This window comes from Hippopotamus amphibius, chromosome 4 (genome assembly GCF_030028045.1).
Source record: "Hippopotamus amphibius kiboko isolate mHipAmp2 chromosome 4, mHipAmp2.hap2, whole genome shotgun sequence".
Lineage (NCBI taxonomy): Eukaryota > Metazoa > Chordata > Mammalia > Artiodactyla > Hippopotamidae > Hippopotamus > Hippopotamus amphibius.
In genome coordinates this window covers 30,809,013-30,829,047 of record NC_080189.1, presented here as the reverse complement: position 1 = coordinate 30,829,047, position 20,035 = coordinate 30,809,013, and the positions used below count along the sequence as shown (strand labels likewise).

Sequence of the window (20,035 nt, the reverse complement as noted above, 5' to 3'; positions counted from 1 at the left end):
AGGTTACTAAAGAAATTTCCCAGTGTGAGAGCAGCTCTGACAGTGTTGAAGATGAAACCCTTGGGATGCAACACCAGGACACACAAAAATATGGAAACTGGTCCATCGGCCCAAAGCCAAAATGACCAGGTATTCATTGGGAACTTGACTTGCTTGATGGACTAGCTTTCGTCTGGTGAAACACAAGCATATCTCCTCTAATATACTCCCAGGGCATAACCAGAAAGGACCTCATTAAGAAAAATGGGTACCAATGACATTTTCAGAGAATTGCTAATGCTCACTATCCAAGATTAGCAGCATCCGCGAGAAGACTAGAGATGCAGAAAGACTCAGCCATTTCCCAGGAGGATATGTGAGATTCAGAGAAGCATGAGTCATATTTGTTCAAATTGTTGGGCACTTGAGGATTGCAAAATCTGTCAAATTTGAAGGGATATTTTGAAATTCTGGCCGGATACATGTTCGTTAAGCATGTGACAATGGAAAGCCGGTTGGAGCTGAAAAGTGTCAAGTCTCTTGGCTTCTCTATTCATTTAAGATCATGTAGGTTAAAAATAATTTCTCTGGGTATAAAAAGTAAGGTTAATTGACAGTGCAGAACTAGGTTATTCTGGGCATATCATCTAAGTATCCGAAGAGGAATTTAGACAAATTGAAGAGAGGAGATGGTGCTGGGCTTGGAGAAGAAAAGGAAATCTGATTAAGAGAAAAAGAGCAGGAGATGTGTACTCTCCTTCACTCCCTCCCATATTTATTGCTTACCATCAGACCTCTCCCTGGAGGATTTATTTAAGCAACAGACATTTATCGAGTTTCAAATATTTGCTCAGCACTTGGACAAGGTCTTTGCTAGACTTGGGTTTATGATGACTTGATCCTTGACCTCCTGGACCTCCTAGTTTAGTGGGAGAAAAAAGACCTATAAAAAACGAATTGTGCTCTATTAATTGCAAGCAGCATGGGAGGCACTGAAGAAGGAGGCTTTACTCTTATTGGACAGAGAGAAAACTGTCAAGATGTTCTTCAAATAAGAACTGATGCCTTTAAAAAAAAAAAGAAAAAAGAACTGATGCCTGAACTTTATCATTGTAAATTAGTTTACCCAAAGGATTTATGCAAAGGGGAGTAATGTAGAAAGAAAAGTATATACAAAGGCATAGAGGAATGGAAGGATGTAGTGCATTTCACTAATAGAAAGTTTTTTGCTCCAATTGGAACATGAGGTTTGTGGGAATGAGCAGTGGAGGATGGGCTGGCCAAGTCACGAAGAGCTGTGTGTCTGATGCTAAGAAGCTGGAGCTTTTTTCTGCAGGTGATGGAGAGACAACGAAGGCTTTCATGCAGGAGAGTGACATAATCAGACTCTAAGAGATGTGAGGGTAAAAGGATAGCTCCAGGCAACAAAGATTAGGATCCAAAAGCAGGGGAAAGTATTTCCGGGGGTCCCACAGCTGGGAAAGCCAGCCCCAGGGTTGTTTTTTTATATGCATGCCTCACAATAATCAATTGTACATATATTTTCATAACTTGTTAAAAAATGAAGAATAAAGTAAGTGTGGGAATGTGGGCTCTGACGAGAATACTTTGAAACTAGCAAAACGTTCTTTAAAGAAGACATAAAAGCTTTTACTGATGATATTCATTTGGGTAAAAAATGTTTTATTAGGATATTGGGTCATAATCATATGTTTTATTTGTAGCCTTTAAAGTCTCATTTGATCATTTAATAGGCTAAAAACAAGAGAAAAAATAGAAGACAGAAAAGAATTTGTGTTTGAAAAGGCACAAGCTGGAGGAACAGTTAGTAAGCCCTACTGAAATCTTAGCGAATAAGTGAGAGCTTAGTGTATAAATGAGAGTAAATGTGCCAAAAGAATCTGTCCTTTTCTCAGTTTTCCCCTTTTCTATACACAAACCCAAACTTTTAATTTCCCCTAATTTTTACACTAAAGGTCTTGGTTAAAGGGTTTCTTATTGAAAATAATGCCTTAGTAATATTTCACATTACAGAAATTTACTTATCTTCCTCCAAGAAATAGAAAATGCTGTTAGAATTCTGTTCCTTCTTTATGGCAACACCTTAAAAATAGATAATCTGTGAAATTGGTGAGGTTTTGTCCTATTCAACTATTTCCAGAGGAGTAAGATGCCCAAAATATATCCTAAATATTGAATGTCTGTAGGCAAAGATAAGGAATCGATTCAGGCAACTTACTGGAAATACTTCTCTCTCTTCCTCAGCTTGTGAAAACCAGAAAAGATCCTGGTTTGTTTCCAAACTTTCATTTAGGTTTTTATGCCCCCTAGTGGGTATTTGGTATTTCTGCAGTTGTAAAATAATGCTGAGATTTTTACAGCATCTCCTTTGTGCAGTGTGTTCAAACTGTTTATACTGACAAGTAATATGCCCTTAAATATTCAAACTATAAATTTTAAACATTGCTTGGACCATTAAACTTTTGATAATTTAATAAAAGCTCTGAAAACTTTTAGGAAAATGCCTATGAAGACAGAGACTATCATAGAATTCCCTGACCCACCTGAATTTTATTCATAAATTCCTTAGGAATACATGGGCTCCTGGCTAGGAACCTCTAATTATGGACGTAAAGCGTTCTTCTAGCTGCCCCTGTTATTTAGTAGATACTCAGATTATTAATACTATGAACAGTGGAAAAAGTAAAACAGAAAGATATACTTTAAAAAACTAGCTCAAAATTTGGCTTAGATTTAAAAACACAGGAGAGGACACAGAATACTTTCAATAACTATATATGTTAGATAATCCAAAAAAATGGTCAAATTTTCAATACAGCTAGGATAATATAGTGATTGATCCTACAGGAAGAGAGGTGGAAACAAAATCAAGGCAGCTTTTTAGACAAACATTGATTTTAACATGTCAAAGAGAAATCCGTCTATTGTCAAAGTAATACCAGAGCCCCTCTGGCAAACAAGTTCTGTACCAGAAGCAGGTGTTATATAGCAACACTTTTTTAAAAAGCTGTTTGCTATTTGCAAACATTGCAGCTATAAAAATTATCCATCAAACTGTGATCCTTTTAGAATACTAAGTTGATGGCAGAAAAATTCATGAATAACATAGCTACTGAGACCCTAAGGGGTAGACTTATTAGTTGAGACGTGATTCAGCTTCCAGGTCAAAAGAAATTATTTCTCAGACTTCTTTGACTAGCAGTCAGGTCTAGGAGAAAAATTCAAACACAAAATCAGTAATTAGAATACACACACACACACAATCAGCTAACTGCTTTCACCAGGATGTTGTTATATATATCACTTACTTTTATCTAATTATTTAATTAGATGTCTTAATCCATGTAGGCTGTTATAACAAAATATCACAGATGAGGTAGTTTATAAGCAACAAAAATGTATTTCTCAGAATTCTGGAGGCTGAGAAGTCCAAGGTTATGGCGCTAGCAGATTCTGTGTGGCGGCTAGTGAGGTCCATTTCCTGGTTCACAGGCTGCCCATCTCTCTGTGTCATCACATGTCAGAGGGGCCAGGGAGCTTTGTGGGGTCTCTTTTTACAAAAACATGATGCCCATTCATTCATAAGAGCTCCACCCTCATGACCTACTCATCTTCCAGAGCCCCCCTACCTCCTACCATCATTACAAGGGGCTTTAGGATTCAACTTATGAATTGCTTATTGGGGGGTGAGGGGGCATTCAAACGTATCATAATCACAGCAGATACCTAATTTTCAAATACTTCTACCCCCAAATCCTGGTTTATGTCCCTTACGAAGTTGTTGGGATCTTTTTACACTAACGTAGTAGCTGAGTACAGTATTTACTGAACTAGCACCTGCTCTGCACAACGTACAGGATGTCCTGGACTTCAGTGCAGCTGCACAGAATCCATTCACTCTGTCCCTGATACCTAGCAATTTAAGGCTTTTTCATTGTGAAAAAGAAAAAGGGAGAGCATTTCCTTCCTGTTATACGAAGGTCTTTTCTACCTTTATAATTATTCGTAAAATTCCTGGGTTTTGTTTTCTTTCTTGGTATCCATGGGAAATAGTTTCACAGATGGAAAGTCATGCCTTTGCTGGGGAGGTTTGCCTTATATAACATTTCTCCTTTATCCAATGAGCCTACATTTATACTCTTCAAATAAAACGAAAAGAAAAAATAGAAACTATATGAATAGGACTAGGAAGCTAGCAGTATTGTGGTCACACTGTGTAAAAAAATTCAAGGAGATTGTTCTCCATTTGAGATCTAAATGTTTTTCACCATATGATTTCTGGAGAAATGCCAAAAATGGAAAATTTGAGTAGATATTAGTAAAATTTGGTTTACACAGTATTATGCTTAAAAATTATGCACACTTTCCAATCTATATCGGTATTGATAAAGCAGGAAGATGAACAGATAAAGGGTAGATAGATGGATAGGTAGATAGATGATATATTTATTCTATTTGATTATCTGAATTAACCAGATTCACCACTTTTTTGGCACTGAGTGCATGCCAGCATTCAAGTACTTTGCATGAAACTTTTGGATAATGTTTGAGATTAAAATCTTCAAGAACCAACAATTTAAACTATTCTTGAGAAATTGGTACTGCACGCAATATGATCTTTAACATATGGCAAAATATGTAATTTTCACCAAGTATTTTGGGCAGTAAGTACACATTTAGAATTAACATTTTTATGTGAATGACACCTCCATATTGTACCTCTTAACTGATGTAAGGAGGAAAGGAGGCAACAAACATAAGATTTGGCAGATGCTCAGGGTGAAAAAGGAGCAGAAAGAAACTGGTGTGGCTCTATGTGGTGAATACAGGAGAAAGGAGGGAAAGTTAGAAGGAGCAGAGGAAAGTAGAAGTATGGGGAAATCTTCCCTTCCATTAATAAATTTCAAGTCTGCTCATTTTTCATTATGTAAAACTCATTGTTAGTTTTTCTTTTATATTGGCTATCCTCTCTACTGTTTTCTTCTGTCTTTTAAGAATTCAAGATTTATCCTAGTTGACTTTAGAGACCCCTTATAGTCTTTGAATCAATTTTACTTAAATATAGAAAAAATGTCTCTGTGGAAACAAAACCACATCGATGTAATGTTCTAGTGTAACTCTTTTTGGAAAATGGATTTTTGAAGACTTGAGACATAATATTAAATTCTGACAAAAACAAGAAAGAATGGAATATATAATACTGCTGGGCTTAGCATAAATTTAAGAATAAGGAGTCGGGAAAATTGAGGTGTGTTTTTATATGATAAATAAAAAATAAAATACCAACAGGTAAACAAGTCACCTAGGATAAGAATAATCATTAAAAGATTGCAGTTTTGTAGGCAATATATAAGCTTTAAAATGATCATTTAGCTGCGATAAGTGTCACTTCTCATTATGAAACTTTCTATGCTAAGCCTTTCTTCCACTGAATTTCAGAGGTATGATTCCTGAGGTCTGTAATGTTGTTTTGCTCCTTACTACGAGTTGGAGTTTGAATACTAGTTAAAAGATCCTTTGTTGAACAAAGGAAAGCAGCTGGTTTTGCTAGAAAGCTATTTCCCATCCTTAGCAGATTCTGTGCCCAATAACAAGTTTACAGATAAAAATTACCTGTTTCAATTCTCAAGGTCATTCCCAAGTGAGAAGAGAGACCAAATGGACCGTGTAAGATCAGATACAAATCACACTGTGCATTTTCCATGATTCTCCAACAGAGTCAAACGAATGAAATGTGCTTCAAATATTACAAATATCAACAGCACTTTAATCTTAAAAAGGAGAGGGGAGCAGGGAGAAGAGCATACAGGGTAGTAGATTCAGTACCAAGGTATGTATGGAAGGAGACAGCAGGTGCTCCTTTGGAATCAGCCAAGCCTTGGACTGTCCTTACAAGGCAATCTGGACTATCTTTGTCTTCTGCCTGTCCTGCTCCCTTATCCTCTCACCATCTCCCTCGTCCTTGGGGACCATCCTAATTTTCTATCGTATGGGAAAGATCTGTCTTTCCGCCCAAGAGCAGAAAGATGAGCGAAGATGTTCTCACCAATGAGCACCTTACTCTCCCTAACTCTTCCCATCATAATCGTTGCGTACTGGCCAGTGATCTCAAATGTCCACTTACACTTTCTTGATAGTGAATGAAATTTGGATTACAAAGCAAATATGACAAAGGTAATTGATGACTTAGAGGGCTGGGATAGGGAAGGTGGGAAGGAGTTGCGGGAGGGAGGGGATATGGGGATATATGTATAAATATAGCTGGTTCACTTTGTTGTACAGCAAAAACTGGCACAGCAGTGTAAAGCAGTTATATTCCAATAAAGAACTAAAAGAAAAAAGGTAAATAGTAGATATAACTGTACTTGATGCAGATTAGCATAACTTTATAACATGAAACCACCCCTTTCGTATCTGTTATCTCTCTCCCCTTATGGAGCTTTCTAGATGGGAATTTGCTGCCTTTCAGCAAGCTGGTTCATATCCTTACTTTCTTCCCTTTTGTTGCAACATGAACAAGATATTTCATTTTACCCATTTTTCCCCTCTAACAAATTCAGTTTCTGCATTATTTATTCAAATTATAATCTGTTTTATATTCAAAAAGGATTTGCAGGGATTATTTTTCTAATTGAATCCCAGGCACCTCATCAAAAATTGCTTTCCCAGGGAAACTTGTTTTATCAACTGGCCCAGAATCCCTTTGACTGAGTCCCTGAGAATCTATTTCCTGTCTTCTTTTAGGTATGGCCTTTCTGAAGGCACCGTTATCCCCGCTCCCTATCACCACCACCGCCTGCCATCTGTTTACCAGTCTCCTCTCTTCCTAAAATCTTAGTGAGCTTCGGGTTCAGTTTAGCCCTTACTTTTTTCTAATAATCACAAATATGCTGACCTTGTCCACAGGATGATGTAGTAAGCCTAAAATACAAAAAGTAGTTAATAAATAGTAAGTTTTTTAAATATCATAGAGAGAGGTAGGAAAAACTACATGGAAAAACTACATGATGGACTCATTTAGCTATTTTATTTATATTTTAAAAGGTTTACTTTAATTACACGGACTTAACACGTATCTTCTCTGGCTATAACTAATAGTTGGGTTTTATTTACTTTCCTTTTTGTTAAGCATTAAAATCAAATCTCTTTTTGGAAAAGCTGCTTTTACGTATGCATATACATATGAGAGGTGTGTGTGTTATAGACTTCACTTCAGAGTCCGTGCGTAGTCAGTGCAAAAGGAAAGAAGATATTTTTAAACTATGGCCAGACACTCAATGTGAACTGTGGCAAATATGGTAATTGGTTCCCGTGCACACAGCATTGAATAAAAAGTTGATCTTCCACTGGCTTATCCCTATGGGAAGAAAGACCTCAAGCCTTTTATGCTCACCTTGTAAATTCCTTTAATTTTGACTATTTCCTCACTAACATAATCTTCAGATTATGATTTAGCTTCCCTGATGGACTATGGAAAGAGACCCTGTTTCATACACATGCAGCATTCCAATTCTTGGGTTGCTTTTTTTTTTTTTTTTTTACCATAAATTAATTCTATCATTCTGATGCCAAAACTGTGTGGGAATTTTAGTTACAGCGAATTAGCTCAACTGCTGATCAAACACTAACAAGAATAAGTCACTGGGCCTTCAAAGCAGAGGACCAGAGCCTGGAACGGGGTCACCGAATGCAGCGCTAGTCAGTACAGCCTGCTGTCACTCTCGGCAGCCTTTCCTGGGCCAGTTCTTCGGCAGCTTCCATCTCCATATTGACATATTCATATGTTCCCACAAAAAACAGTATTAATTAGAATGACCACTTCCTAGATCACCCTTCAAGATAGAGTGTATCCCCAAGTACTCTCAAACTCCCTGAGTCTGGATTCTAACATCTGAATTCATCTGAGCCCTGTTTCTAAGGACTAAACTCTCAGTCTGCTGAGCACGCCAGAGCCCAGAAGCAAGCAGGGAGTAACTGGAACTCCAGAGGTGCATCTGGGTAATTTCTGCAATACTGTGAACAGAAGATCTCCTTCTTAAAACTAATAGAATGTTACATGTCACATATCTAAATTAAAAAATGCATACATCAAATTGATAAGTTGTACACCTGGAACTAATATAATGCTATATGTCACTTATATTTCAATAAAAAAAGACCTCCTCGTTGCCAGGAATGAACTCTTAGAAGAACTCTACATCAATAAGGTAGAGAAAATATATTCATTTAACTAGTCTTTAGTTATTAAGAACCGGCTTTGTGCTAGTGAGATACAAAATAGAGCAGCTCCAGCTTTATCAAGGTTATCTTGTCATGTCAGCAGGGCATGTGGGAAGCCAAAGAATAAACACATTAACAAATTAGAAAGTTTCATGTGTTAATAAGTACAGTGAAAGTAATCAAATGGGAAGATGTCATAGGGAAAGACTGGGGGAAAATAATAATACCACTATGGAGAAGGTGGCCAGGAGGTAGCTTCTGGAATGGAGACATTTAAGTCTCAACCTGAATAATGGTGACCTGAGGGCTGCACATGTGATGGCAAGTGTGGCTGGAGGACAGGGAGCTTGGTGGAAGATGGTATGAAATACAGCCAAAAGCTAAAGGATGTAGGCTGTTGGAGACAAAAATGAGGAGTTTGGATTTATTTTAGTTTCAAGTTTATTAGAAGGTTTAAGCAAAGCAGCAACAGCCCAGTCTCCATTTTAAAATCATAACTCTGGCTGCTACGTTGGTATGAATTGTAAGGTGGTAAATGTAGAAAAGAGAGTTCAAGTAAGAAGCAATATCCATGGCTCTGGTAAGCCATGATAATGGCTTGGATTATTGTAAAATGGAGGTTGAGGAATATAATCTGGTTTGGCCAGAGGCAACAAGGCTAGCTGAGAAGTGAGATGCGTGGACTGAGGATGGGGTGGCTCTTTCAGGGTTGATACGAGCAAGTTGGTGTTTTACTATGAGAGGAAGAGATTTGAAGGGGCTAGAGAAGCTAGGGAAATAAGAGTTCCTTTTTGGCTAATTTAAGTTTTAATTGGCTCTTAAACATCTAGTGGTAGGAATAATCAGAGCAGAAACCACTGAAGAGATGAGTCTGATCTTTGAGATAGACATCAGGGGTGTCAATGTAAATTAGTGTATTGGCAGCACATAGATAGATGGTTCTAAGCTATGAGATTGTATAAAATCACATAGGAAGAGGGTTTATATAGAGAAGATAAGAGCCTGAGACTTAAATTACTACAAGATTTAGAAATCCGATAAGGTAAAAGAAGCCAGAAAAGAAGATGGAGAAGAAGCAACCAATGAGGAAGAAGGCCACTAAGGAAATTTACTAACATTGAAAGCAACAGAAAGTATTTTAAGGAGAGAGAAAACCAATACAAATAAGAGATTGAGTAAGATAATCATGGAGAAAATTGCTATTGGATTTCACAAGTGAAGGTTAATGGGACCTTGGAAAGTTCATTTTTTTAAGATGTATCTGATGACAGGAATGTGATGTACCACTTTTCCTATTTAAATTTCATAACCAGTCCAACATTGAAAAAAATTAAGTGGAAAAGAGTGTTATCTAGACCATAAAATTCAGCATGGAAATGTTGACTGTAAGTAAATGTAAAGAATAATGCCATGTGATAAAAAGGACAAATTAAACAGCTCTCATTACATCATCTGGCTTAAAATATTTTCCAGTCAAAGCAATTTGTAAATGTTAGAGTCAGTTTCTGCAAAGTTGAAAGGTAATTTTTATGTTCAGATATTCATAATGTCTGGATTATTGAAGTCTTAAGCCATGTATATTTTAGCCATGAAGTAGAGATACATTGGTCCAAAAAAAATCATTTGACTTAAAGCTAAAAACTATTTGTAGCAGATAGAAATAACTTTCAATGACTTAAAACAATATATTTTTTTCTCTAACCCAAGGTATGGTGACATGGTACCAAAAACCATAGCAGGGAAGATTTTTGGTTCCATCTGTTCGCTGAGCGGGGTCTTGGTCATTGCTCTACCTGTCCCAGTGATTGTATCCAACTTCAGTCGGATCTACCACCAAAATCAACGAGCAGACAAACGGAGAGCACAAAAGGTGTGTATTCAGTTCTGTGCAACCATGATTTAGCGTCTCCCATTGTGTATAGTGAGCTTTAAAACCCCCTACTGGCTATTCGGCGTTCTGGATCTGGTCGATGGTTGCTACAGTCAGCACAAGCTAAATTACACCACAGTAAAAAAAGAACCTTAATATCTTAGTGACTTAAAACAACAAGGAGTGTTTCTTAATCATGCTATAGATTGGTCTGGTGATAGAAACTCCATCTTGACAATGTACATCTGCAGTCATTCAGGCACGGGTAAAAGGACATGATGAATCACACCCTGACTCCTAAAACCTCCTCCTGGAAGTTGGGCCAAGTCATTTCCATCCCTACTGCATTAACCAAAGCAAGTCACAAAGCCATGTGTAACTTCAAAACAAGCAAGGAAAGACAATCTTCCTATGCAACCAGAGACATAAAAGAAAGAAATATTTGGTGAACAGCACCAATGACAGTAGTAGAAGCAAAGATAGATTCTTGGCAAATTTTATTAGAATTAGATTTCTTGATCTGATTCATTTAGTCTCTGTCCATCAGGGATCAAGCGGGTTCCAGTAGACGGGGGCTATTAAAGGGCACCAAAATGTCTCAGATATCCAACATAGTTGACACAGGAAATAGGAGAAATCTGATCATTAGTAGCTGAGTTTTATTTTTGGCCCAGCAGTTTACTGTTTCTCTGAACTTCACATCAATGAACTAATCCCTCTCAGAATAAACAGGTTGCATACCCATCTGTGAAAGGGAGAAAATGAAACCTACATCACAATAAGATTAAGATTATATGTAAATGTATATAAATCTATATAAGCATATCATAACATGAACAATATTCAACATTTACTCATGGCTTACTATGTGCCAGGTATTGGTTTCATGTTTTTAAAACAATTCATATATTATTGTTATTGTCTATTTTTTTATTCCTATATTACCATTTTTACCATTTAATGGTAACTAACTTCTAGACTTCTCAACAAGTCTAGAAGTTAGTTACAATCATTATTCCTATTTCATTGATGAGAATTCTGAACCACCCAGAATTTGAGAAATTCTAAGGTTGCATACCTAACAAATTGGAGAACTCGCTCTCAAGCCAAGGGGTGTGTCTTCCAGGTCCATACGTTTAAGCATTATGATAGATGCCTCTCAGAAAAACTGACTACATTAGCACAGTCCCCTCCCCATTCTTTGTCAAAAGAATCACCTTGAGAGTGAGGGCCTTGTTGCTTAGAAATAATTATGGAAATCTCTTTTATAGTTTCCTTAAGGCTGTGGTGCTAGATTTCCAGAATTCTTCATGGTTACTGTATCAAGTTCTTTAAGAATAGATTCATTTTTTAAATATCCAAAAACCATTCATAACCATGACTAAAGTGGATGTACAATCTGGGTGATGTGGTATAACTGTAAAATATCATGAGAGATTCTGGTACAGTTCATAACTGGCTTTGTAGGTAATTCTAGAACAGGATTTTAAACCTGCTTTTGAACAATGTTGATCTCTTTAGTGAAGTAAATAGTACACTTTATAGTAATACTTCATATAGTATAAAGTATAAAATCTTATAAAGTAACTCATCAGTATGGTCACACAGCATATTGTGCGGAAAGCTTGTTTGCCTCCCTTGTCAGAGATCTGCTTCCTTTAGCAAAGAATCATTCTTTCAGCCTTGTAGTCTCTTGCTTTACAGAATTCCCCCATTTGGGAACAAGTATCCAGCCTTTAACTAATTATTGTAGAGAATAGTAATAAATAGTCCAGTTAAAGTGAATATAATAAAACCGATCATCCAATAAACAAGGAGGGGCAGAAAAAGGCACCCTCCAGGCCGTTGCAGTCTCATGCAGGGAACACTTTCACAAGCAGAGAGGGAGGAATTTTGGCCACAGCTAGCCTCCATTAGGGCTTGTCATGTAACATAGCTGTGGTTCTGCCCACACCCAACAATCTCTCTCCTAGGCACACAACTTTATTTTTTAAAATAACAGAAATCCTACAAAAAGCTTAGCTCTACAGCATCCACCCATCTTCATTCTAGAAATTTCTTCTTTAATGTGAGCTGGCTATCATTCATTTTCTCAACACCAAAAAAAGAAAAAGAGCTACCTGCATGAAAACTGTAGGAAGTACAAAACTGACTTTCAAACCAATCTTCAAAATATCTGTAAGTTTCTCCAACCTTTGTCATCTACAACAAGCAAATCAATAAAGAATATCTTAGAATGTTTTGAGAAGCCTTTTTTTCTAAATAAATTTAGAATGCAAAAATAAATAGGATATTTTAAAAGTACACTAAATTGAAAAGCATGTTTTATGAATTTCTTAATATCTTTAAAGTATCTCCTGTATTCTAAGTTTCTGCCATAATGCAATGAATTTTACATGTTGTGACTACTAGAATAATTGGCTTAATAAAGCCAGATATAACAACCTAATGTGATATGTGCAGTAAATAGTCTGTGACCAATAAACAGAACATAGTCATCTAAGAAAGAAAGATGGATATGAAACTAAATGTTACCAAGGGATACTTTTTATTTTCCTTCCTAAGAAATTTTTTAAAAAATAGTAAATATTCATTAAGCTAAGAGACTTTAGATGTATCTGAAACTGGGTGATTTGACAAATATCACAGTTATGCAAAAATAACCAGTTAAATTCAGTCAAGCAAGATGTCTAATCAGTAAAAGTATCAATCAAGCTGGATAATAAATAATATTACAAAATGCTTTGTAGACCAGAATTTTTGATGTTTAGTCCCATTGCCAACACCAGACTCAAGCAAAAACTTATACACGATAAAAACAGAGACACAAATAATGCTGTACTCATAGTAAAGTTTTAACCGCTTTGTGGAGGATTTAAGTAAAAAATGAGACAGTCTTGCATATCTGCACTTGCTCTTTTCAATTATAATAACAAATGTTCAGTATCTTAAGGAAAATCCTCTTCTACTTACACACACACACACACACACACCCCGGAATATAATGCAGAATATGAAGAGACATTTAGTCTCTTTTCTTACTCTCTTCCGACTTCTGAATCTTACTGTCCCAAGTCCTGCATCCTCAGTGAAACCTTCCCTTGACAGACCAACTCATAGTCATTTCTCTCTTCCTCCCAAATATGTCACTTGCTATCTCTAGTCCCTATTTGACAATTCTGTTTGACTTTATTTTGACTTTTACCATTTTATGAATATTATCTTCTTAGCCAAAGTTTAATGTATCTTGAGAACAGGTACCATGTCTTACATTTTAATGCCTTATTCTTATTTTCATTTATTAATATACTGTTTCTGGTATTCTGGTTGAAGGTTAGCATTCAACAGACATTTGGCATAGTGCTGTACAAGACCAAGTAAACCAATTAACTCATATAGTATTGTAGTAAAATGAAAGAAAAATCATGAATAAAACTGCGATGGGAGGTTCTTTTCCTAGAATAGTACATGATTTAGCAAAATGGCTATTGTCTCTGAAACAACTGTTTCTTTTTCCCTAAACTTAGAACTACTTCTGTGGTAGTGGTTGCCATAATATGTAGGTTTTCCATTATGGAAAATATATCATTTTCCTTTGTTGGACAGTGTTTTTGGGTAACGTACATGTCTCATTTATGAAAGAAAGTAATATTTCCTAACACTGAGGCTAAATTCTTGGAGAATGACATATGTGAGACTAGTAACTAAGATATAGGCAATATAATTACATATAGTGGTTGCAAAAAAAGAAGAAAGAAAGAAAGAAAGAAAGAAAGAGAGAAAGACAGAAAGAAGGAAAGAAGGAAAGAAAGAAAGAGAAAGGGAGGCGGGGAGAGGGGAAGGTCGAGGGAGGAAGGGAACCAAAAAAGGCATTGAATGTTCAAGGAGACCAGTGAGACTTTAGGACTGAAGTTTCAACAATAACCCCTTTCTGGAAACCAAATGTATATTTATGTTACTTATTTCTGAATTATTACATCAATTCTAAGTTATTTCCAAATGTGCTTGTCACTTCCCATTGTTTTATTGAGTCTGTCCTGAAATCCTGGCTGCACCGCACAGCTTTTGAAGTTAAACATTTTCTACCTTCCAACTTCATTCTCTAGTGTTGTCTCAGTATTTTGAGTCATCTAAACATTATCATGCCAACAAAGAGTGAAATTTGTCTATTTTTCCCATCATTTATAAATATGATCTTTGTACAGAGTTTTATTTAACCTAGAATCAGCACACAGGAAGAAGAAATTCACAGAGGAAGAGAGAAGGGGTGGAGTTGAAGCCAGATGATATCTTAATGCTATTTTGAGAGCTTCCAACCTCTCAGTGCTACTCTCAAATGCTGTGGGTGTGGGTAAAAGGGCACCTTGGTACAACTGTGGAGGGAAGTTTGGTAAAACGTATCAAATGAAACACACACACACACACACACACACACACACACACACACACACACCCCCTTTGATCCAGGAATAATTCTGCTTCTAGAAATTTGTCTTGCAGGTCAGCTCATCATGATATTCCCAGCAGGCAATATTGCTTGTAGTAGCAAAAAAAAAAAAAAATGCCTTAAAAATTAATTGTGGGGACTTCCTAGGTGGCGCAGTGGTTAAGAATCTGCCTGCCAATGCAGGGGACACGGGTTCGATCCCTGCTACAGGGAGGTCCCACATGCCGCGGAGCAACTAAGCCCGTGCGCCACAACTACTGAGCCTGAGCTTTAGAGCCTGTGAGCCACAACTGTTGAGCCCATGTTCAGCAACTACTGAAACCCACGCACCTAGAGCCCGTGCTCCACAACAAGAGAAGCCACGGCAACGAGAAGCCCGCGCACCACAACGAAGAGTAGTCCCCACTCACCGCAACTAAAAAGAAAGCCTGAGCACAGCAAAAAAGACCCAACACAGCCAGTAAAATAAATAAACAAATAAATTTAAAAAAAAAATTGTAATCCTGACCCTCAAAATACTTTAAAAAAAAAAAAATTAATTGTGGTTGGCTTGCTAACTAAATGATGTTTCATTCCTACAGTGGTCTATTTCACAACCCCAAATAAATGAGGTGGTTTTATAAATGTAGCTATGGGAGGAGTCCCACTTGTACTAAATGAAAACAACTGAGTACAGAAGAGTATGCATACTCTCCCAACTGGGTGAAAATTTGTGTGTATATACATATGAATGTGTATTTGCTTTTATGTGCCTAGAATATTTCTGGCGAGATTCTCTAGAAATATTGCCAGTGGTTGATTCTGAAGGACAGGAGTAGATAAGTCTAGAGAGACTTACTTGTTTTTCATGTGCTTTTGTAGTGTCAGATTTTTTGTCATATGTATATATTCAGCTTTCATTTTAAAAATCTAGATAATTAAAATTGTTTTATTAAAAATAAGATTCCAGGGCTAGAGACTGAGAGAGCCTTCCTCTGAGTTGTTTAGAAAGGGAAAAGAAGGAATCATTACAAGTAAGTTGTCATTACAAGTAAGTTCTTACCCAAGCCATTCCAGTTACTTCCTTACATATACTTGTTAGATATGTGTCACATGAACAGAATGGTCACCAAAATAGTGCTTTCCAGGAAGCGAAAACCAGACTCATACCATGACAGAGTGGGGCAGATATACAAGAGCAGTCCTAAAGTAGAATGAAGTATCGGAAGTCCAACCAGTAGACAAAGTGGATACATTTAGGGATCTTTTTTTAGAGAGCCCATGTTTTTCAGCACAGGGTCTACATTGGCCAATTTCACAAAATAATTGCAAAAACAAAATTTGATATTTGAGGATTCAGATACAACTGAATAGTTTTTGTTTTAAGGAAGGACTGAAGGAATGAAGGGAGGAAGGAAGAGAGGAAAGAAGGAAGGAGAGAAGGAGGGAGGCAGGTAATAAATGGGGGGTGGGGGGGAGAGAGGAAGAAAGAAAGAAAAGAAAGGCAGTAGGCTCCTGGAACTTAATTACTCAATTTAAAAAGAACATTAGTTTAAATGAAATGAAATTGGCAGCTGGTTTGCTGGGTCTGATTGAGATTGGGATAAGTGAAAATACAAGTTATACTGCTATTTTTCTCTTGATACGACTGACAGAAGCAACACTGAAATAACTTGATCTTACTGTAAAGACTTAATTACAGTTCTTAAACGTATAACCCAACTCCAAAGTAGTTCATTGATCTCACTGATAAATGTTAACTAAAGTAAAGGACCTAAATGGTGAAAGTTTACTTTTCAATAGTTACATGTGAGAAGCTGGCATGCTTTTAAAAATATGTATGCTGACAGTAGGATTACATAAGAGTGCACTCAGTATTTTAAGAAAATCAGTCATAGATCTTAATAAGACATTGCTTTTTATCTCTTACAGAAAGCCAGACTGGCCAGGATCCGGGCAGCCAAAACCGGAAGTGCAAATGCTTATATGCAGAGCAAACGGAACGGCTTACTAAGTAACCAACTGCAGGTACAGTCAAGCTTTTCACTTCTTTTAATGTTCAATTTATTGCTACAGTATTGATTTAATTCTATTTAACCCATATAATTTCATTGTGGGTAATTACGAAAATGGCTATGAAACAACAAAAGTGTCATCTTTTAGTAACCTCACCCTGTACCATCTTATTGGCTGAAGGCTAGAAGCTGGGCTATGAAATATTGCCAGTGAATCATGATTCCAATTCATGGTCGGGCAATATTTCCGCACTATCTCATGTAAATACGGGAAAGGTCAAAGATTCTCAGTGACTCAAATACCTAGGTTTTTTTAATTTCAAAATTACGCATGCTCTTTAAAGTTCATTTGGGTGGTGATGGTGGGGGGCGGGGAGTTGACATGGAGTCTTGTTTTACTTCTGACTGGAGAGAGGACACAATTCACGGTATAAAATACAATTTGAGAAACTTTACTTTTACCTCAAAACTTTCCTTTAATATTTAGGATTCCAATCATCTTTACTTACATAATAGCTTTTATGTAGGTAAGCATGATGGTGGTTTCAGGATTATCTAAGTACTTGATTAAATATTACTATCCCAGGCTTTCAAAGGTATCTGGGAGATGAATGAGTCAATGAGAAATTTTCAGTTCAGGGAGGCAAGTCTAAAAGGCCAGACCGCTAATTTGTCAAGAATGTAAATGCTGATTCTCAAACTCAAAAGCAACTCTACATTTGATCCTTTTTAGTTACAAAAAATAAAACGCTGCCATTTAATCTCAGGAAACAGGCCAGATCTCTCTATGGAAATACGGCCGAGGTTCTCATTGTTTGCAAATAAAATAGAAAGCCCTTCTGTCTTCTCCCTGTTAACAGTCCTCTGAGGATGAGCAGGCCTTTGTTAGCAAATCCGGCTCCAGCTTTGAAACCCAACACCACCACCTGCTTCACTGCCTGGAAAAAACCACGGTAAGGAAAAGGCAGGACTGCCTGCCCCTGCAGCTCAGACAGTAATCCCACTGGGTTTTGTGAGTATTTAATGCTTCCAAGTGTGATTCCACCGTCTGCATTACTGCAAAATACACTAAAAACCAAAAGTGTCCACAATAATTGAAATTACTTTGAAAGACTGTATTGATATTTCAACCTAGAAAGTATTTTAGAGATTTATTTAAAATGTTTTTATCCTTAGTGGTGATCTTAACTCTAGGCTAAAATATCAGTTTAATGCAGATGGAAAGTTGTCTTCCAATAGCTGACTGCAAGTCCTATAAAATATCTTCTTCTAATTCTTAAAATGCTGATTAAACAGAAAAAAAAAATAATGAAGTTTAAGGTTCCTGACATCTGGATAAAGGGAATAGCAATAACAAAATAGAGATCAACTGAATACAAGTATTTCTTTCATTCACAGGTATAATGAACAGGTAGATAATAAAAACTTTCTGTTCTCATAAGAAAAATGATGCTTTTAATCACTGGCATACCCCTTGGGGCTGAGGATTCAGTCTGCATTTCTCCACTTGCAAGCTCGCATTTGGACCTCCTCTTTAACAAAGGCATCTGTTTCCTAGCTAGCTTGTCAAAAGGGATCACAGTCTATGACTACAGAGCAGAATAAAACTTTCACCATATTTGAATCAAGTCTGCTTGGTAACTCACCAGAGACACGTTTATATTCTCAGTTCTGACATACTGTCCATCCATTTATTCATTTACTTATATAGTCTTTTAACCCATATGTATTACTTGCTTATTTTGTGCCAGACAGTGAGCCAGACCCAAGATACACCGTGAAGTCAGGTGTAGTCTCTGCCCGCCTTGAGCCTCCAGGTTTTGGACAAAACACGGATGTTACTGGAGAAGGACAGTGAGCAGGGGAAGCAAAAATGGGGCCCCCGTGGACTTGGGGGCAAAGAGGGTGGAGCCAGAGGGTGCAGAATCAGGCAAGGCTTCCTGGGGGAGCTTAAGACCCACGGGACGATTATGAGTTAGTTAGGCAAAGAAACGAAAGGGCTAAAGTTTGGTGTAAGCAGCCGAGGAAGACTGGAACTTGGCCTAAGAGGAAGTAAAAGAACTTGAGGGTGGTCAGAAGGAAAGAGGGTACCATGGCACAAGCAGAGGAGCAGAGGAAGGCAGCAGCCAGATAACCTTAGGTTTTGGAGGCACATAAAGAATTTTGATCTTTATCTCATAATAAATGGAAAGTGATTTGAGGGCTTTAAACAGAGTGGTTATTGATTATATTAGTGTCTTAAATAAAGATCTATACCCTATTAGGTTAACTCTTTGAAAGTTAAATGTTAACAATAATCAAATGTATTTATCGCCATATTTTTACTTCTTTTTAATTTCATTTTTTGATTATTTTACATTTTAGGGCTTTTTAAATCAAAAAATATTTAACACTAATTAATATAGTTAAAATTGAGCTACCTAGAAAAATATGCAGTAACCAGCCACAGAATGACTTCTTCCCTTCCAATCACTGATGAGATAGATTAGAATGTCACTCCTTATAACTTGTATTATAGTGTGAAATGTACATTGTAAGAGAAGAAAACAGATTGTGACTCCTTTGTGAGCTATACTTTTTTCTATAAAATTTAATGTTTAACATGAAGTTCTGTCTTAACTGATCATATTATCCTCTGGACTTTAAACAGAAGGTTAAATTTCATTTACTTCAAAATGCTTGTCTCAGCAAAGAAATGGCAAAATGAGTAACTAAAACAACCTATTTCCTATTAGCCAGTAAATTCCTTCAATTGTTTTACTAATATTTGAGGGTGAGAGATGGTTAAGTGAAATTTGGCATGGGCAAAGCCTTCCCTTTTAAGACTATTCCCACTGACACAAAGGAAAAAAAAAAGTAATCAAAGACATTCTTAATAGTTCAGACCAAAAATGTTTTCTCTTATGTTTCTGAGGTAAAAGTCTTGCATAGGCAATTTAGGAAGCAATTCTTTATTAAATATTTTAAAACCAAATTTTACACTGTGTTTCTCTAAGATGTGGTATATGAAATGATGTCCATCACTGTTGGCTTCTGGGTTAGAAAAACATAGGCAGAGACCATGGGTCCAGCCAGTGATGTACCACAACGATAAGAATGGAGACCTCAGAAGTTCAGTGCTAACCCCTTCTGGGTCAAATATAAAGTGAATCAATTTGATAAATATGTTTTACTTATTTAATGTCATATTTTTATATACACTAGGAATTTTAGAGGAGCATCTAAAGGAAGGGAAAATATCTTAGTTATCTCATTTTCTAATTAAAAAATATTTTCAATCCCGTGTGAAAATATTTGCTGTTATATAACAGACAATCTAACTTGGAACATTCTATTAAAATAGTCTCTTTTTCATAACTTCAGCCTGTCAATTTGTTTAAAAAATAAAGTGCTTGTGAATATACACATTCCCCATGGGTATTATTTATAATCATTTTTGAGGGTTTTTAATATTTAGTTTATAACTTCCAGATTTTATGTTTAAATTAATAATTGATATTTCAA

At 36.6% G+C, this 20,035-nt stretch overlaps 1 protein-coding gene across 1 annotated transcript in view; it reads left to right on the top strand.

Moving 5' to 3' along the window:
- The window catches only part of KCND2 (potassium voltage-gated channel subfamily D member 2), a 472,359-nt gene that overhangs the window by 449,183 nt on the left and 3,141 nt on the right, over positions 1–20,035 (top strand). Inside the window, exons 2-4 of the mRNA XM_057732282.1 lie at positions 9,928–10,090; positions 16,449–16,544; positions 17,392–17,484. Of these exons, the coding sequence (XP_057588265.1) occupies positions 9,928–10,090; positions 16,449–16,544; positions 17,392–17,484 (352 nt within the window). The remainder of the gene's footprint in view (positions 1–9,927; positions 10,091–16,448; positions 16,545–17,391; positions 17,485–20,035) is intronic.